General features: G+C 35.0%; 1 protein-coding gene across 1 annotated transcript in view; it reads right to left on the reverse strand.

The window, feature by feature from the left end:
- Gnptab (N-acetylglucosamine-1-phosphate transferase subunits alpha and beta) overlaps positions 1 to 21679 on the reverse strand; it is an 86911-nt gene that overhangs the window by 25755 nt on the left and 39477 nt on the right. Inside the window, exons 10-16 of the mRNA XM_090383865.1 lie at positions 21427 to 21616; positions 13755 to 13810; positions 13210 to 13324; positions 9569 to 9774; positions 6373 to 6515; positions 2226 to 2350; positions 1432 to 1868 (exon numbers count right to left, since the gene is read on the reverse strand). Coding sequence (XP_090239991.1) covers positions 1432 to 1868; positions 2226 to 2350; positions 6373 to 6515; positions 9569 to 9774; positions 13210 to 13324; positions 13755 to 13810; positions 21427 to 21616 — 1272 coding nt within the window. The remainder of the gene's footprint in view (positions 1 to 1431; positions 1869 to 2225; positions 2351 to 6372; positions 6516 to 9568; positions 9775 to 13209; positions 13325 to 13754; positions 13811 to 21426; positions 21617 to 21679) is intronic.

The raw sequence follows: 21679 nt of genomic DNA on the forward strand, positions 1-21679 counted from the left end.
GTGATATTGCACGTGCTACAGGCCTAAATGAAGCAACGGCGAAAAGCACATGACAATTGCAAACTTGACAGGTTGAAAATTGAAAAGGGCTCAATTGTAAAGGGCTTAAAAATTTTAGAAAACATAAGACTCCAACGAAGAACGCGTTATACCTACAAAGCAAGGAATAAAAAAATTATTAGCTTGCTACGACGAAATTCTGCGTGAAAAAAAGAAGGCGCTGTGTCGTCAGACGAATTTGTTAGATTTTATGAAGCCATCGACATCGAAATAACTTTTTTACGTAAGTCATTTGTTTTTTTAATACATATTTTGTATTAATATGTATAAAGAACTGCAATTTTATTAATATTTTTCTTCTAAACTAGTGTTTTTGTTAGTCCTTGGTCCCAATTAAGCAAAATTTATATGTATTTATATGCAAAGTTGTGCCCCGACTTACGCGAATTCGACTTACGCGATTTTCGTCGGACCCACCTATCGCGTAACTTCGGGGTATTACTGTATTCAAGCTGACAGAAATCCACTGAGCGGTATCTGACCAGTTGCTATCATGTATCTGTTCTGCCATATGGATGTCAATTACATATAGCTTTTCTGGACAATGCTACCCATTGTTCACCTGACCTGAGCTCTATGGATTTTTGCTGGCATTGCTATTTTTAACTAATATTATCTTTTATATACATCGAGCTTCTTAAAAGATGTGGAAAAAGTAACATACCACCAGGTCTGCCACCATGAGGAGCTGGTTAGTTTGGTATGATGTTAAAGAGCACAGGAAAGCCCATTCAAGAATCTTGTGGTAGTGGTGGAGAAAGAGAAGTTGTAGTTTTATTATGTGTCAGAAACTCTTTTATTTTAGAATCTTCATATAAATTAATTTGGAATGGAAGAATTCTTGATTCAGTAACTGGTCATCACCTCTGAAATTTTTTCCCCCTTCCACAAAGATTTAACAATTATTTTAGTGATTACTTTAAAGTTTCAAACTTGCTAAATTCTTTTATAATGAAAGATATCACTTATTTGATTGAATGAATAAAATCAAGAGAATATTTCTGGGGGGGAAATACAAAAAAAAGTTTTGAAGGTCATTAGAAACAGGTTTAAACAATATAATAAGGGAAATACCAACTTTTTAATGTCAAGTACTTGCCTTGTGTTAAATAGCTGTTTAATGGAGTGTGTTTTTCTACATTATATAGAAACAAGAAAGCTATCGTTATCACGTTTAAAGACTTTCTTTTTCTTTAATTACAAAGGTCACATAAAATGATTAAATTATAAAAAAATGATAAAGCTTAAATTCTGCCTTACTAGCAGAATTTAAGTAATTAACAGTAATATGTGTTAACTGTTCCAATTAGATTAAAATGAAAATGAAATGTTCATTATAAAATATTAGAAAGGTAAATATTAGACAGTTACCTCATTTGCCCAATTAGATCTATGTCTGAAGAAATTTGACAAGGATTTAACATTTTCCAGACCTTTCAATTTCCTCATATTAGGACCAACTGCCAAACTGCCAAATTTAGTATCATTCACTTTGGGTATATTTAACTCTTTCCTAAATGTATATGGAAGAGGAATATGCTCTATAGTTTCTGTGGATAAGTTTAAGTAATTCTGGTGCTTTTGGAATTCATTTTCCTTTGAATGCATGCCTTTGCTTTTGTTAGTTCTGCCTAAAAAGTTAACTGATACTAGCAGTGGCGATGATTTCAAAGTTGATGTTTGTGTCTGGAGTTCAGTATCTTCATATATAAGTACTGGGACAGAAAAATTCTTGATTTTCAGCATGTTCAGATAATCAGCAATCAGCTGTGATTTTTTTTTCAGAAATCCTTTTACTGTTAGTTCTCCTAAAAAGATTTGAAGAAATTATTACATTTAAATGAAAAAAATACATACTTCATGACCTTTAAGTGCTAGAAAACATTATTAATCTAGAAATGTAGGAATACTATTTATTTTTAGTGGAACAAAAACAAACAAACAAACAAACAAAAAATGAAAGAAGCTGTTTATTTAAGTTTTTTTTTATTATTGAATAAATAAAAAATATATTACTACATTTAACATGAACTTAACTTTTCTAATAGGTTATAAACCTTATATAGCTGGTCATAAAATATAATGAATTTAGATAACCGAAGTCAGATAATAATTTCATTTCTCTAAAAGAGCCGATTTCTTATAAAAAAAGCATATTTGCTCACCTGCATGAAGTAATGCCTGAAGGCTCTGTATCTGTAGAGACAGGTTTGCTGGAAATTCTGAAGCAGAAACATTTACTTTACCATACTTCTCATCAAGAGGTTTTCTTTTTACTATTTTTGGATATCTGAAGACAGGTGAAAATTTTTCCATTTATTACAAAAGAGAACAGTTTCAATGAACAGTTTCAAAAATAAAAAAATAAAAAATCTACAAATACTTATGTACTTGTATTCATTTGAATGTTTTTACAACTGAGAAACCAAGTGTTAACTTAAATTCCCGTACTGATCTGACTGGTATCAATCCAAATTTGCTCTATTATATGACAAATTCAAAACATAAAAGGCATATTTTTTAAAATTATCATTACAAATCATCCTTTTCAGATAGTGGGAGACTAAAACCATATAAGTAAAAGACACAAAATGCAAAATAAAATCAGAATACCAATAGTATTTTGTCACAAAGTAAGAGAAATAAAAGAGATAAACAAAATAAAAATTACAATTAACACAAAAAAAAAAAAAAAAAAAACAGAATTAAGAAATAAAAACTTACAATGAAATTAATAAATCTTAAAACAGTAAACCTGCACCATGACACATTCTTTAGAGGCGCCTGGTGCTGATATAATTAAATGAATTGATAATAAATGTGTGACATTCGAGTGTTGGCATTCGAGGTGAGTGGACAGGCTTCGTCAGGGCTCTTCAGTTTAGTGGATTGGATTACTGTTGATTATTGCTTTTAAATATTTGATTTATTTTGTATATTGTTGGATTATTTTGTTATAGGTTTTCCTGTAACAGTTTGATTTTTATAATATTATAGATATCATTTTTTAAAGTTAATTTTCATTCATATTTAGCTAATTTTATAATGGTAATTACGAGATCTGCCTTAAACATGTCACAGGGTATTGTGACTCACACGGAAATAGCCGATGGCGATTTATGTGCGAGTCATGATTTAATCTGTGGAATGTTTTCCAAGGTTGACCTGGTGATTAATCATAGCTTGCCTGGGGACTCTTTTCTTTGTGGTCGATGTAAGGAGTGCACCGATCTTAAATTACAATTTGGAGCACTGATGGAACAATTCGAGTCACTGAATAAACGGGTGCTTGCCCTCGAGAATAATGCATCTGGGAGCTTGTCAGGGACTCAAGACTCCAGCAATCTACCAAGTGATGCACACCCGATTCGGGCCTCAAAACAGAAAAACCAAGTGCAAACTACTCTGGTTCAAAATGACTTTGTTTTATTAGGAGACTCTATTGTCAGGGAAACGGGGAATATTTTTTGTAATAAGGATAGGTGGAGTAGAACCAGGGTATGTCTGCCGGGAGCAACTATTAATGATGTCACCAACAGATTGTCAGATTTTAAGGTGGGTAAAGAGAATATTATTATTCATGTGGGGACTAATGACATTAAACGTACGTGATCTGACAATTTGTTGGGAAAATACAGGACCATGCTGAGGAAATGCCGCGAGCTAGGCTGCAATGTCCATGTGTCTGCAATTCTGCCCAGAAACGATAGGAGGGATTATATGTTAAAAGCCTTGTGGATTAACTCAAGACTTGAAGGACTCTGCAAGGCTTTTTTTTCTGTCAGCTTGGCCCACACTTGTAGGTAGAAGGAATTTGTTTTGTAGAGACGGGATACACTTAAACAAAGGTGGTGCAAAAGTTTTTACCAGTATTATTGAGGATACCTTAAAAGGTTCAGGGAAACTGCTAGTTAATGTTGTTGTTGTTATTTGATTTTTAGGAGCATTAGCAACTAAGGCCATATTGCTCCGGGATATGCGGTGGTCATTCCCTGACCTTTCCGCATCCTCCGTATTTGGTGGTGACAGGTTCGAACCCCGGTCTAATCAAGAAGCGTGTGCTACACACTGCTGCTCCTTCCCACCTGGCTATAGAGGCGCCTTCTGGTTGATGTAGCGTTTGGGCAACTTTGACCAGCCAGCACTGCATGACACATTAAGCCAACATGCTACCTCTGCCTCAAACTGCTCAGCTTTAAGCCATCCAATGGCCTGCCATCTCAAAGAATCATCTAAACAATGATGACTTGCCATTCTGAGTACTGGAGATGTGGCTATCCCACTGAGCAAGTCAAAAAAAAGGAAATGAAGTGATGTGGTTGCAACCTGTGTTTTAACAGGCATGACTAATTTGCACAATTTGTGGCCCTGTAAGGTGGTAAGGGATCGATTTATATTGGATACTCGGAATTTGTATGCCAGGATGCCTATTATATCAAATGTTCACCTTCAACGACACTATTCACAATAAAATATTTGTGAAAAACATTTTGTTCTGCTAATTTTGTCACAGTGTATTAGAGATAAGTCAATCACAGAAGCTGGCATACCTCCAGGTAAAGTAAAATTACTACTTTGCATATGTGTTATAGGCATATACTGTTTGGGTAATCATAGTATGAACTCTTAAAATTTATAACATGCATAGACGAATATCTTTGAATACAGTCGACTTTTCAAAAACATTTATTACCAAATTAAATCATCACAAGGCACACTCAGACCTCCATCAAGAGAGTCTATACTGAAACTATTGACTATCAAGAGATTTTATAAAGTAATGCATTCCAGAAAAAGGTGTTGCTAATAACCAAACTAAACAGAAATTGAAGCAGTGTATATAACAATATTGCTAATTATTACAGGGTGAGCATAAAGTCTTTCCCTGATTAAGAAAAATTATAACTTAAAAACTATGCTAGATAGATCTTGCACCTGTGTCATAACGAAGGACAAAGGCTTAGAGTGTTTTTGCACTGTACAGTTGCACAATCTGTGGACGATCTAGGTAGCACTGCTATGACTACAATGGATACATTGCAATCGATACTGGCGACTGCAGCGATGTATCCATTGTAGCGATTGCAGTGCTACCTAGTTCATCTACAGACTGCGCAACTGTACAGTGCAAAAAACTAAGCATTGGCCTTCGTTAGGACACAAGGTGCAAGTTTCTACCTAGCATAGTTTTCAAGTTATAATTTTTCTTAATCAGGGAAAGACTTTATGTTCACCCTGTATTTTTAAAGAACTGTTTTTAATTTTGCAATAAAATATTTTTGAAAATTTGATTTTGTTGAAGAATATTTGAGAATATGTGCTGGTAAATGTTAGGAGTCAGTATTCTTTATAAAAGAATAATAAATACGCATTTAGCATTCTTTTCAAAAAAATACCCATGCAAGGTGGCACTTTAAAGCTTACTTGGCAGTATGCCGGGTTAGGTCAATGTAATGTACGTTTAAACCAACAAAACTGGTTTTATCAACACAGAATTCTCTAAGAATTTAGGTTCATGTCCTATCATATGCATGTTAGAACATATTATTATTTTATTATTATTATTAGCCATATGGTGCAATGAAGACTGAGGCTTATGCTGCACCAGCCAAAAAAAAAAAAAAATTCTAAATTACCCTGAGAGAGAGAGAGAGAGAGAGAGATTTTTTTTTTTTTTTTTTTTTTTGATTTGGTAGTTGTTGGCGCATCGGCTTCTGTGGCCATATTGCACCTCCCAAGGTTTTTGCAGTACTTTGATCCAAGCCCGAGGCGGGAATTGAACCCGCGACCTTTGGGTTGCCGGGCAGGTACTTTATCCACTCGGCTAGCCCGGTCGGCAAGAGAGAGAGAGAGAGAGAAAGAGAGAATAAGAAGTCAGAAGTAGAAAGGAATCACCAAGAAAGAGAAGAATGATGATATCCAGCTCAGGACCATGGGTGTGCCAAGCCTATACTCACCAAATGTGAGCCCCTGGGGTTAGATTTCAAATAGTAAAGATGAATAAAAATAAAAAGTTGCATCCTGTGGATGGAAGATGATGCAACGAACAGCTAAACTTGGAGAGAAGATTTATACTACAAAACTTTTTTCATCTTTGTTATGGTTTAAGTTCAGCACTAGTGCAATATTTGTTTACTAATATAACAGTAACCAAAGTGGCATCTATCTTACACTAAGCAAGCATTGTTCCTGCAAAATTATAGAGGAGGTGGGGAGGGGGGGTTATTGTGTTATATTTAGAATCATCATATATTCAAATAAATAGTATTTAAAGAAAAATATCTCTAATTTATAGATCAATATTTTTCATACCTTATTTCATCAGGAAAAGTCCCAACTGAAATTGTAGCTATTGTAATATTTTCTTGAAGAAGAGATGTGCTACTTTCTGTCTTGATCTTTTTTTTGTGAAGCTGAGTCTGTTGTGTTACATTTGCTACTAGGTAAAATGTAAACTGGAAAAAAAAAAAAAAAAAAAAAAAAGTAAGACTGCACTCAAACTAAGGATTCAATTTACCAGATTACATTAGCTATTATAGGCATTACCTTTTACCTTATTAGTTCTTATTGCATTGACTTGCCAATTGTAATCCTGGTTGGCTCGTCAATCGTAAGGGTATTGTTTTATATTTTGCCTCGCCAATTGTAGGCATAAATTCTTTGGTTTTTATTATTAACCATATATCCTTGGCTACTAAGCTAAACCCTACTTTAATTTTATTTATGGAAACTATCAAGTTATCCTTGGGCCTCTGACTGCTTCTACAAGATTTCAGGTTTAATTGCATTTTTAGCTAGGAATTGAATGAGGCAATTGACACACACACTTAAAAAGTTTAACATGTTTAATTACAGAAATTGACTTAAAGGTTTACAAAATTGATCAACAAAACTCTTCATATTACAAACATTCCTCACTGGGATAAACCAAAACAATAAGTTCGTTCAGCATATCTTGTTACTAAATTGAAACAATAGTTCCTTTACAATATCCAATTTGTTTATACAGTTATTCCTTAGGCTAGTTCAAAATATCACAGTTAGGATTTCAGAATGCCTTTCTTCCCCTTTTTGAATTATTCTCTTGACTAGAAATAATAATACGAAACAGTACTTACAATTATTTTCACTTCTCCGACTTTTTGGACCAGTTCCTTTATCTTCTAGCACTTTCTATAACGGTTTCCACATCAGATTAAACTCTCCTCTATCAAACTCACCTTTGAAGTGGCATATACTTATTAACTGCCCACTTATTTTAACTTTATTAACACTTGAAACTACTAGTTGTTGCTGTTATTTGGTTTTTAGGAGCATTAGCAACTAAGGCCATATTGCTCTGGGATATGTGGTGGTCATTCCCTGGTCTTTCCGCATCTTCCGTATTTGGTGGTGACGGGCTCGAACCCCAGTCTAATCAAGAAGCGTGTGCTATGCACTGCTGCTCCTTCCCACCTGGCTACGGAGGCACCTAAACTACTAGTTGCATAACCGTAACTAATTACAATTCCCAAACACAACTTTCCTCAATTACTAACTTGCTCGCTGCTTCCAAACTTGTTAACTCCGAACAACTCATGCCCTTACACCGGCAAATCCTCTCGTCTGTAATCCGACAATATTCTCACTGTTTCCTGACTATTACTCTCATGGAACTCCTACCTCTACAACTAACTTAACGCTTCTAAACCAGTCCTTATATATCCCATTTTTACTCATGATTCCCTGAAATTTGACCTGACCTCCCCTAGGTAAGTCGAACGTTCCCCGCAAATTTTTTTTTTTCAAAAAAATAAGCTTAAGCTTACACTGTGAATACATAAGAAACAAATACACTATCCAGACAATAAATCTTTATTTCCTGACCTAGACTAAACTGTGTAAAAGTTCGTATCTGTTGACTAGGTAAGGGGAAGGAAGCACTGATATTGAGGAATGAGAGATTCAGTACATTTCCAAAAATAATGTCCTCACACAGTTGGGATATTTTTCTAAAACATGTTTTTTCCAGTTTTTCTGGAAAAAACATGTTTGAGAAACATTATATGATTGTGTTATTATTTTTGAACAGTATTTATTCATTCGTTATCCAACTCTCTTATATTCAGTGGATTATATCTTAGAGTCTCTAAGACAGTACAAATCAGTCTTTCTGGACTATCAGCATTCATTCACTATTTTCCAGCCCGCTATCCTATTTGCTGTTGGATCTTTAGCTGTAGTCAGAGAAGCCCTCTAATCTCTTGCTTAACACCACTGATCCATCTTCTTTTTCTTCTAGGTCCATTTCTTCTTTGAACTAATTTTTCTTTCTTTATTACCCAGTGTCCATCTTAAGTTTGTTTTGCTTATATTTGTTTAGATATTTATTACCTCTAGGTTTATTTCTTATTTCCTCATCTGTAATACAGAATTGTCATGGTTACATCTGCTAGTTTCTTTTTTCCTTAACCCTTTCAGGAGTGAATTTTTCATGGAATTTTTAAAAAATTTTAAAAATGAAAACTTTTTACATAAATGTTTTTAAATATTAATTTATGCTTAATCTGACCATCCTGCCCAAATCAAATCATAATTTTAAAAAAAAAATCCATAAAAAAATCTCAAGATAATTATTACTATTTTCTGATACAATAATAACTTCTATATCTATATATGAATTAGATATAGATATGAATTAGCACTTAATTCAATTTCATCAACTTCTGCTCTGAATTCCATAGAATTTCAACTTTTTAAAACCCAAATCAGACAAAGGCCAATAAGTATGATCTTCTTTGATTTTTAGATCTATTTTCAAGCAGCCATCTATTAAAACCATATCTATTATTAGCTGGAGACACAAATAAGAGATGCAGCATGTACTGGAAGATTTCAAAACAATTTGTATATTCAACAGATGTATTATTTCAACATACTTCATATGATTTTGAGAAACAAATATATGTGCATATTTCCTCAAAACTCATGCAAAAAATTTAAATTTACATATGTAATCTGGAAAGGGTTGAAAAGGGAGAAACCTCTCATTTCTGAAGATTCTAATGTTTGATCAATTCTTTTATTTTTCACAGATTATGTGGACAAAAATAATAAAGCAATATTGCAGATAATCTATCTCCAAACCTTCAACACACACTGGATGGCAGAAATCCACCAGCAAAGCATTCGGGGAGTTAACGTCAATGGATCCACAAAGCTGAATAAAACAAAAGGCTTACAAATCTGTAAGCGTTTTATATTATGAAGGAACAGATGAATCAAAATTTCAATAATGTGATGTTAGGAATGACAGCAATGGTTGGTGAAACATTGAAAATGTGTAATGTGGTCAGGCTCTTTCACACTGAAATTATGCTATGTTACAATATCTTTTTTTTCCAAATTTTAAATCAATAAATTTTCACTGGCTAGAATGTAAAGTTGTGTCCTTAATTCCCAAGAATATAATTATATGAAACTGAAACTTTTAAATTATTATAAAAAACATTAATAAACTGATAGTTACCTCAAAAGGCTGTTTGGGTCGAATTCCTTTTATTGTCAGTGTAACATTAGTAGCATTGTGGTTTTTAAGGAGAACAACAGTCAGAACATTAAACTTAAGGGCTACAGCTGCTGCTCTAACTACAGGAAGATCTTCAACATTTCCTTCTACGATGGTGCCATCTTTTCCCAAAAAGTCAGTTAAATTAAAATATGCAGAGTGTTCTCCTGAAGCAAAAAATAGAAATATATAAAAATGACCATAACATTCTGTTAAAAGTAATAACAAATTATTACTTGAACCCATGAATGTGTCTTTATATACTCCATAACTATATTTTTATATGTAATTAGGCAATCCAATAAAAGAATCAAAACTGTTGGGTGTTATATGAGGTTCTTTGCTAGAGATTTCACTCTTGCAAAGAGTTCCTCCCCCAATGCATGACACATTTTTAATTTCAATTTGTAATGTATGAGACAATAGATAATTAGAGAATTAGATAACCATCCAAAGGTTTTAAGAATTTAAAACTTTTTGAATATCAGACATCAGGAATTACAATTTTGGAGATGGCTTGGTGATAATTCGAATAATTAGTTGAATTTATAGTTATAATAACAATAAAAATAATTTTTGGAAAAATTTAAATTTTATTTTAATATACTTTTACCTTTGATAAGTGGGCAAGCACATTTGATAGCACATTGCATTCTACTTTCCATTTTGAGAAACCTTGCCCTGTTCAATCAGCTTCAACTTCTCGAATATCCACTACCAATTCCTTAAATGCCAATCTCCAGGTAATTCTCTAGTGGAACAAAGACAACTTAGTTGATTTAAATCCTTCTAAAACTCAGTCTTGTCTTATATCTCACAAAAAGGATTCTTCTGCTCCTATGCTTATCCATGGTAACACTGATTTCTAGGCAAAACGATATATCTCTTTCGAGAATTATCCTGACTTCTAATCTCTCTCTCTTGGCATAAGCACATTACAAATATTGCTTCCTCTGCATCTAAAAAACTTGGTTTTCTTTTTCATTCTCGGTGTTACTTTTCTTCTAAACAGCTGTTCACTCTGTACAAATCGCAAATCTGCCCTACCATGGAATATTGTTCCCACATCTGGGGTGGTGCTCCCAAAACCTCTCTCAGGCTTCTAGATTCCATTCAGAAGAGGACAGTTAGGTTAATTAATGATTCATCTCTAACAAAGTCTCTCCACTCACTGTCTCATAGATGTACTGGTTTCTGCTGCATGCCTTTTCTACAGATACTTCCATGGGCTTCTGAATTGGCTTCTATAATTCCCACTCTCTCTTTCAAAATAATCCAAACATGTACTGCCACCAGCCAACATCCATTTACTGTCCAACTTCAGACTCACAGAACAAACTTTTCATCTTTCCTTCATACATATTTCCTGAAAATTACAGTCTACAGAAGTTTAAGTCTAATGTCAACAAATATCTTCTTTCATCTTGTCAACCTCCAACCCAAGCATGGTACTAAGTACTACAGGTTCTAATACCTCTTGTGTTTGGGGTTTCATAAAAAAAAAAAAAAAAAAGCAAGATTATCTTTGATATGTACATATCCTCAGAACCTATGTGAAAAATGCAAATTTATGTATGTGATCTGCAAAGCATTAAAAAAAGGAACTATTTCTTAAAACTGAATTCTGGAGAGCCTAATGTTTGTTCAATTCCTTTATTACTCTTCAGCCATGATGGTGACTCATTCAATCTTATATATAATATAATGCCTGAAGTTCCATTTTGATGTTAGCTATGTATCATAATTTAAATTAAATCAGCTCTACTGTTGCTGAATAAATATGAAATAACCTAATAAACTAATTCAACTGCTCTCCTAAGTAATCTGTTATTTTTGTATTGTTCATAATTTTGGAAGACAATGCAGAAGAGAGTTGCATATGGTCATTCAGTTCTTAAATCCTCTTCCTGAAATGATTTGGTGTTTCTAATTTTGTAATGTAAAAAAATAGTTCATGTAGTCAATCAGTTCTTAAACTCGAGACATTCTAAAATCAATTTAAAACAAGACAGTGCAATTAAAATAGACTGGTATATTGATATTGCTTTGGAAAAAACCATTCAATCAGTTAATATTCAGTGAGTGCATAGTGCAAAAAAAAAAAATAAATAAATAAGCCTGAAAGATACCTGAATTTTTTTTCTGTCTTCCCTACTCAGTCAAAAATAGGAATAATAAGATCTAATTATTAATTATAATACTAATACTGATTAATAATAAAATCACTAATACACACACACACAGAGAAAAAATAAATTGTCAAATCACACTCTAACAAAAGTTAGTAAACCTACATAACTATTCCATAAGTAAAAATGTTGAACAATTAACCTACAAGAGTAGCACTCATATTTATTTCAGCCTACAACTTACCAATAAGATGGGCAACATATTTAAAGGTAAAGTTGAAATATTAGAAAAAGGAAATGCATTATATCAGCACCTTTATTCCTGTGAAAATATTTATATACATCCTTTGCAAGAACCAATAAATCTCTGAAATTTTGCAACATCTCTATTAATGAGTTTCTCTACAAATGAGTTTTTGAAATGAGTTTCTCTACAAATGAGTTTTTGAAATGAATATATGCCACCTGGAATGAGCTTTTTCAAGGAATTTGGAAGTTTTTGAAAAATTGAAAAACGAACAAGTTAAATAGGACACTCCATTAACAACTCCACAGTTTCAAAACTGTAACTTTATACTTAGCTGATATCAAAGCAGAACTCCAAGGCATTACACCACATCAGACCAAGTAACAGTTCAAGTATAACTCATCTTCATATGCTTGCTTATGACCAATAATCTCACATCTCAGCTAGGAAGACTCGTACCTAATATCTTTACTTTGTTCTGTGCTTTTTTATGGTTTAGTTTTATGTTATATTCCTAACAGAGGTGAATAAATGTTTTTTTTTTAATCTCATCTGTGATGTTTTCACAAAAATGAGAAACAGGAGACAATATTTTGAAAAAATAAGGAACTTTTAACCAATAAACATGTATTTTAACTGAGAACTATGGTTCAAAAATTTATAATATATTATAAATTTATATTCAACTATAATTCAGTATAAAATGCTATAAATGTATGTTATAATTATAATATTAGGTGTGATCACTTTACTGAGAATAATAAATTTTTATATTTTGCTACATTGACTTTAATACACTGAGTACAGTAGCAATTATATTTTTGAAATAGATAGGATGTTGTGGAAGAGCTGAATGCCTCCTTATCTTGTCACTAGACATAACCCCATGTGATTACTAAATGTGGAAGTAAAATGAAAAATGTAAAATATTAAATGTAAAATGATAGAATTTACAAAACCTTGTGACCTTCATCCCACAAAGACTCTGACCACGAAAGTAATAATAAACCATGATATATGTTTAATGGTATTTCAAAAATGAGGATGTTTTGAAAATTTCTGTAATAACTAATAAATATAATTTTTCGTAAGGTGATTTCATCATTCTCAGGAAAGTGGCTTGTGCTATGCCCTAGCACAAACCACTTTACCCTTCTGTACCAAATATTTCTATATAAATATTTATCACAGAAATCGAGCATCTTACTATTAAAACAAAAACTCACCCTGTGGCATTTCATAAATCTGTTGAGATTCTGATAAGTCAAATCCTGATAAATCATGGTAATTGTCTGTCCCACAATCTCCTATATCAAAAGCACAATCCTTTATGTTACATGCCTAGGAAGAAACAACATACTATGAATAAAAATTATCTGTATTTAAGAACACGTGTAAAAATGCACACAAAAAGCACTCAAATGAATAAAATCTTCAGACAATCAAAAAAAGTGTTTGCCATAAAGTAACATTTTGTATAGTCCTGCTATTTATATAAATTGTAAAAATCTCTATAAATTTAAAAAAATGTTATATCTAGCATTTATAAAATAGATTGCTAATAATAATAAAGTACAAATTAATAGCTTAAGTCACAGTTACCTAAGAGACCATTAGTTAGTATTTAAAGTCTAGTTTTCAGCCAGTGCTTTTCTATAAAACAACTTTCATTAGAAACAGGGCAGGAAACCAATGCACTTAAATAAAAGTAAATCTAACACCGAAGTGCACTTTAACAATTGCATTAGTAATGGAATTTAAAGAAACTTACCTTGTCACAGTATCTATCTGCTAGCCAATTATTGGCACAATCTGGACTGCAGTACACTTTATAAGAAATATAAATACATATTTGTAATGAATACAGTTAAACTATATAAAACTGTAAAAAAACCTATTCTTTATATAAACTTTGCAATAGCATAAATATTTTAAAATGTACAATGAGAGAATAAAGCCAAAATATATAAAATTGATTAAAATAGAGGGAAATTTTTCTTATGCAAGCTTTAGTTTGCATAAGAAAAATACTGATCTTTTTACATGCTTGATAAAAATAGTGTGCTCCCCCCAAGTTAGCATTAGCATTAGCATTAGTAGAGGCATTTGATGCAAGAAAGCAAGGTGGTAGATGACTTTTATCAACCGGTGAAATACCACCACTTTGCTTATTGGGGGCTTGAAGTGGTGAAACCCATGTTTAGTCTCTAGAGCAAAGTTTCCGACATCCCCCTCCCCCCGCACTTCTCCTTCAACCCATGCACGGTACTAAGTACTATAGGTTCTGATACCTTTCGTGTTTGGGGTTTTCATAAAAAAAAAAAAAAAAAAAAAAAGCTTATGCAGCATCAGCCAAAAAAAAAAAAAAAGTAACATAAATAAATAAAAATAACCACTTCCACTTCACCCCTCTGTTCGTTCGAAATACCTGTCCAGCTGAGCCTTAAACTTATTTAGGCTATCAACTTCCACAACAAGGGATGGAAGTCTGTTCCACCCACCAACCACCCACTGGCTAAAGGCAAATTTCCGCACATCTATCCTACATCTGTCTTTCCTCAATTTGAATTTATGCCCTCTCAGGTGATTTTTCTGAGCTAGAGGAAGAATCCCATCAGCATTGAGCATGCTCAAACCATTCAAGGCTTTGTACACCTCTATCAGATCACCCCGCTGGTGCCTAGTTTCCAGACACTGTAATTTGCAAAACTTAAGCCTTTCTTCGTAAGAGAACCCCTTTGTCCCATTCACCAATCTAGTTGCCCTTCTCTGTACTCGTTCCAGCAGCTCTACATCCTTCCTGAAATGAGGCCTCCAGGCCTGTATACAGTACTCTAGGTGTGGCCTGACCATTGCCTTATACAAGGGAATAATCACCTCCTTATCCCTGCTAGAAAAATTCCTATATATCATTGACAATACACCATGAGCTACTCTTGCAGCTCGTCTGCACTGCTCAGAGAACTTCATATCTGCCTGCACCACCACCCCCAGGTCCCTTTCATTCTCTACCACTGTCAGTGTAGTACCACAGAGTTGATACGTTGCTCTGGGGTTGCTGTTTCCCATATGTAGTACTTTACATTTGTCAATGTTAAACTTCATTTGCCACCTCGAAGCCCATCTGCTCAACCTTTCCAAATCCTGTTGCAGCAGCATAGTGTCAGTAGTGTCCTTGACAACCCTGCCAACCTTCGTATCGTCTGCAAACTTGGACATTAAGCCTGATATACCATCATCAATATCATTTATAAATACAGAAAACAATAAAGGCCCCAATACTGAACCCTGAGGGACTCCACTAATAACATTAGTCCACGATGAGCAGTGTCCATTGATTACCACTCTCTGTCTTCTCCCCCTCAACCACCCCTTTATCCATAGCAGCAACTTGCCTCCAATGCCACACTGCTCCAATTTGTGCAGCAGTCTTCCATGTGCAACAGTATCAAAAGCCTTTCTAAGATCCAAGTATATAATATCAAAGTTATTCCCTGCATCCAGTTCTTTTGTGACTGCATCATAGTATCCAATCAAATTGGTCAGGCAAGACTTCCCCTTAACAAAACCATGCTGTGTCCTAGCTATAACTGAAGTCTTGTCTAGATGATCCTGCAGTGCTTCTTTCACCAGTGCCTCCATTAATTTTCCGGGAACAGAAGTTAAACTCACAGGTCTATAATTACTTGTGTCAGCCTTTGATCCCCCTTTGTGAATTGGGGTCACATTTGCACATCTCCAGTCAATGGGTACCTCCCCTGAGTCCAAGGAAGCTCTCATAATTATGGCTAAGGGTTTGCTTACCTCCTTTGCTGCCTCCTTTAATATAACTGGATAGATCCCATCCACCCCAGGTGCCTTTCTTGTGTTTATCTTCAACAATTTCTCCTCCACTTTGCTCTCAGTTATTACAAGATTCTCTAGCTTACTGCTAGAGTTGAATACACCTCTGGCATTCCCCTCGCTGAATAACTCCTCATGTGTGAATGTCGATGCAAAATATTCATTTAGTTTGTTAGCTACCCGAGCAGGGTCATCAACAGTTGACCCATCGATCTCAAGTGGACCAATCTGATTCATCCCCTTCCTTCTAGAGTTTACATAAGTAAAGAACTCCTTGCTGTTTTTCTTCGCATCCCTTGCCAAGGATCTCTCGTAATCTGCCTTCGCCTGCCTAACCTCCTTTGTAACTTGGTTACAGATCAACTTGTATCTATCATAGGCGTCCGTGTCACGTGTTAATTTGTATGTATCCCATGCATTTTTCTTCTCTGCCATATGCCTTCACTATGAATAAGAGGCACTTCTTTAAAGAAAAGTTCTTCATTTGTAATGAGGTGTTACAACTGTTTTGAAAATAAAGGCCAATATAAAAAATTATATAAATATATAAAAAATATATCAAATTTGAGAAAACAAGCATTTTATAAATAAAAATTACTATTCTTAGTAAAGTGGTCTATACTACAGTCTATATAACATGATATAACAAAAAATAATCTTATGTTAAATTTTGCTGCTTTCAAGTTTCCAAAAAAAAATAAAGTTTTACTATGAAAGAGAAAACTGAGGAAAAATACTCACTGTTATACATGTCCAAAAATTACCTTTAATTTTATTTGTTTTATCCATATTTCTATTTGAGATTTACTTTTGTGATAATTATTATGTTCCTGTTTACTCATATTTACATGCAAAAATTGTAATGTTCATATTTATTTATAGTAATTTAAAATAAAAGAGCTAAGAAACTTTTAAAGTTCAATAAAGCTTCTTCTTCTTCTTCTTTGGTCCTTAGCTGGCAGCTGGGGGAGGCGGTTGGCCACGCAACCAGTATGCAGCTGTAGGTGCCGCAGGGTTTCGGACTTGCTCTGTGATGTTCTTCCAAACCTTACGATCCATGGCTTCAGTCCTGGCCTGGTTAAGGTCGAGGCGTCGGCTCTTCAAGTCATCTTCCACTTGCTTGGCCCACATTTTCCTAGGCGCAGTCCGTTGGATGCTCCATTGGGTGGGTCGTTGTCTCCAAAGGAGTGTGGATGGTATTCTGTTCGTGCCCATTCTACATACGTGGCCAAACCATCTGAGCCTTTGCTTCTGGATTTGGTCGGCAATGGTTGGTTGCTGTTGGCATCTGGCGCGGATGGTATCATTAGTGATGCGGTCGCGAAGAGAGATGCCCAAGATCTGCCGCAGGCATCGCATTTGGAATACCTCAAATTTGTTCAAATCTAACTTGAGACAAATCCATGTTTCCGATCCGTAAAGAAGAATGGGCAGGATCAAAGTCCGGAAGAGTCGGATTTTAGTCTTTGTGGAAATGTTGGTCCTCTTCCACAGACACCATTTGAGCGAGGCGAACGCAGTGGCCGCCTGTCCAATTCTGCTGTGGATTTCCATGGTGGATGCAACTTTCTTCTCCTGGACCAGCGACCCAAGGTATTTAAAGTCCTGCATTTGCTCGATCTGGACGCCTTCGAGATAGATGGTGGCTTGCGACCCATCTGTTGTCAGGGCCTTTGTCTTACCAGCATTGATCTTCAAACCGTACGGCCGGGCAATGCGGGCAATGTCGTAGAGGATGTCCGTGGCTTCAGCGTCGTTACCGCCAAGGATAGCACTATCATCAGCAAACATCAGGTCAGGGCAGTCACATAGTGATCCTTGTCATATTGTATGCCCTGTCTGTTTCTGAATGCTTGCCTCATAATGGCGTCGACCACGATGTTGAAAAGCAACGGGGAGGCTACATCCCCTTGGCGGACTCCAGTTTGGATGGTAAATTCCTCAGATAAATCGTTCTGGATGCGCACCTGGCTGGTTAAACCGTTGCATGCAGTCTGGAGGAGTGTGATGACTTTTCGAGGTACATGTTCAACCTCTAGTAGTTTCCATAAGGCAGGCCGGTGGACACAGTCGAAGGCAGACTTAAAGTCAATGAAAACAATGACGGTTCGCTGTCCACACCGGATCCTCTCCTCCATCAGCTGACGAATGGCAAAGATTTGATCACAGCATCCTTGCCCGGGTCTAAATCCTGCCTGTTCTTCTCGACTGGTTTGCTCGCGATGTTTTTGCAGTCTTGACTGGATGATCTTCATAGAGACCTTTCTGATGATGGAAAGGAGGCTGATGCCACGGTAGTTCTTGCAGTCCTGGTTATCACCTTTCTTGTGGATCGGTACGATAATGGCTTTCCTCCATGTTAACGGAATTTGTTCAGTGCACCAGATGGTTTTGAGGAGTGAGTGTAGTCGGCGAAGCAGTACATCTCCCCCGGCTTTGATTGCTTCTGTGGTGACTTGGTCCACTCCTGGTGCCCTGCCATTCTTCAGGGATTGTATGGCTGCTTTCACTTCTTCTACTGTAGGCTCAACATCGACCATGGAGACCTCAGGGGGGTCGATCGAGAGTGCTGTTGCTGGCGGTCCCTGAGGTGGGTCGTGATTATACAAAGCTTTGAAGAATTTACTCCACCGTTGCAGGCGTTCGGATGGTGATCGCACGAAGGTCCCATCAGCATTCTTGATGTTGTCACTAGTCAATTTGGTCTTTCCACTCAGACATCTGAGGGTGCGGTAGAGAGTGCGGTACTCGTTTTTGGATGCCGCCACTTCAAGATCGTCTGCCACTTGGTTCCAGTATGCTTCTCTTTCTGCTGTCATTCTTTGTCGGACTTCTCGGTTTAGCTGCCTGCCAATAAAGCTAATACTAATTAAAACAGCAGGACTTCGATCACTTGTAATAATGGAATAAGGAACTAAGATCATAGAGCATTTTAGGGCTATAAGCCTCGGGTTGCAAAATAGTTAACTGACATGTTAGTTAGTGTAAGTGCATCATTTCTACACGCAGCCAGCTACTAAGTAACTAGGAATTGGTATCATTAAGTACATCTCATATTATGAACACCTTCACAATAAGTTACCATGATTGCACTACCTCAAATAATTAATGCTTCACCAATGGAAAAGACTACTACTGTTACTTATTCTTAGCAGATACCACCACCCAGATGGCACCGTTTCGGAGATTGTTAGCTCCTCATCGGTGGGTGGGTGGGCAGGTACCCTGGTGATGCAATGATGACAACCCAGTTGCAAAGTATAGTTCCGCAATATGAAAGATGCATAGTGGCATACTTAATGATGCCAATTCCTAGTTACTTAGTAGCTGATTGCATATAGAAATGATGCACTTGCACTAACTTACACGTCAGTTAACTATTTTGCAACCCGAGGCTTATAGCCCTAAAGTGCTCTATGGTCTTAATTACTTGTACACCACTAGGCATCTCTCATATTGTGTAGTTATACTTCACAACTGGGTTGTCGTCATGGCATCACCAGGGTAACCTGCCCACCCACCGATGAGGAGCCAACGAGCTCTGAAACGGTGCCATCTGGGTGGTGGTATCTGCTAAGAATAAGTAACAGTAGTCTTCTCCACTGGTGAAGCGTTACTTAATAGAGGTAGTGCAATATCATTGTAACTCATGGTGAAGGTATTCACAATATGAGATGTACTTAATGATGCCAATTCCTAGTTATTTAGTGGCTGGCTGCATGTAGAAATGATGCACTTGCACTAACTTACATGTTAGTTAACTATTTTGCAACTTGAGGCTTATAGCCCTAAAGTGCTCTATGGTCTTAGTTCCTTATCCCATTATTACAAGTGATTACAACAAGCTCTGAAATGGTGTTGTCTGGATGGTGGTATCTACCGAGAATAAGTAACAGTAGTCTTTTCCATTGGTGAAGCGTTACTTATTCGAGGTAGTACAATATCATGGTAACTCGTGAAGGTATTCACAATATGAGATGTACTTAACAATACCAATTCCTAGTTACCTAGTAGCTGGCTGCGTGTAGAAATGATGCACTTACACTAACTTATATGTCAGTTAACTCTTTTGCAACCTGAGGCTTATAGCCCTAAAGTGCTCTATGATCTTAGTTCCTTATTCCAATATTACAAGTGATCGGTATTCCAATATTACAAGTGATGGAAGTCCTGCTATTTTAATTAGTATTAGCTTTATTGAATTTTAAAAGTTTCTGAGCTCTTTTATTTTAAATTACTATAAACAAATATAAGCATTACAATTTTTGCATGTAAATATGAGTAAATAGGAACATAATAATTATCACAAAGTAAATCTCAAATAAAAATATGGATAAAACAAATAAAATTAAAGGTGATTTTTGGACATGTATAACTGAGTTTTTTTGTTCAATTTTTTTCTATCATAGTAAAACTTTATTTTTTTTGGAAACTTGAAAGCAGCAAAATTTAACATAAGATTATTTTTTGTTATATCATGTTATATAGGCTGTGGTATAGGCCATTTTACTAAGAATAATTATTTTTATTTATAAAATGTTTATTATATGAATTATAATTTCTATTATAATAAAAACTTGATTATAATTAAAGTTATATTATTTAGTTATGCGACAAACCTCTCAATAATTCATTTTGAACATTGTTTAGAATGTAATTTGGTGTAACTAAAACTTTGAAAGTTTTCAAGCTCTATAAAGCTGCAATAAAATTACCAAATGACCTGCTAAATTTCAACTGGAAATATGAACGCCTTCAGAAATAACATCTTCCAAGTCTTAAATCAATTTTAAAAAAACCGTGTGTGTACCCTGTACGCCCGAAAGATGTTTTATTTTATGTGAAAACATCCTTGACTTGGAAGAGGTAAGTGAAATCCAAGTCAATAGCCTAATTAGCCATTTGATTGTAGTCATTTTTTGAATAGTATGATTGTAACAATATAAGTATTTTTCATATGACTGCAACAATACAAATTTGTCAACAATTTCTCTTTTTGTCTCGCATTTTCATTTACATTCCATTTTTAGATGCCGGTATAGCTGTTTTCACATCAACAGAGCAGAAAATCAAGTAACATCTGTCAGCATTTTGTATTTTTGCCAACTGATATTTACTTGTTGGTTATTTGTCAAACTTTTAATAATAAAACCAAAAATTATATTGTTCTTGCAAAGTATTTGTGAATTATAGCAGGTCTACAACCACACTGCTGATCAAATGTAAATGAGAAAAAAAAGACCTAAAAACCAAAGAGTTAGGAAAGGGCATTATGTGGTGATTTTCCATGAAATTTATCTCTCTAAATAACCATTATTATAGCATGAGACATTATTATCTCATGTGGTATAATAGTGGTTATTTAGAAAGATAAATTTCACTAAAAACTAACATGCCTAAGAGTTACTAGGGGCCTAAAAACCAATATAATTAGGAAAAGACATTATGTGATGATTTCCATGAAATCTCTCTCTCTAAATAACTATTATTATACCGTGAGACATTATTATCTCACATGGTATAATAGTGGTTATTTAGAAAGATAAATTTCACTAAAAACTAAAGTGCCTATTTGCAATTAAATGAAACCCCAAACTCACATTTTTCTGTATCTTCAATCATATGACTTAAATATGGTCCAGCTGCTTGTTCTACAGATTTTTCTCCACTGCAGTCTCCACCATCCCATTGACATTCAGAATTGTTACAAGGTTTGTCACAATAACCATCTCTTATCCAAGAAGGTGGACATCCTTCAGCACAATTAGGCACTGGCCAAGATAAATATACCTTGAATGAATTCAAACAGAAGTAATAATAAGTTGCTGTTAATTCATAATTAAGGGATTAACT

Source organism: Mastigoproctus giganteus, chromosome 10 (genome assembly GCF_048544385.1).
Source record: "Mastigoproctus giganteus isolate SK-2022 chromosome 10, ASM4854438v1, whole genome shotgun sequence".
Taxonomy (NCBI): Eukaryota; Metazoa; Arthropoda; class Arachnida; order Uropygi; family Thelyphonidae; genus Mastigoproctus; species Mastigoproctus giganteus.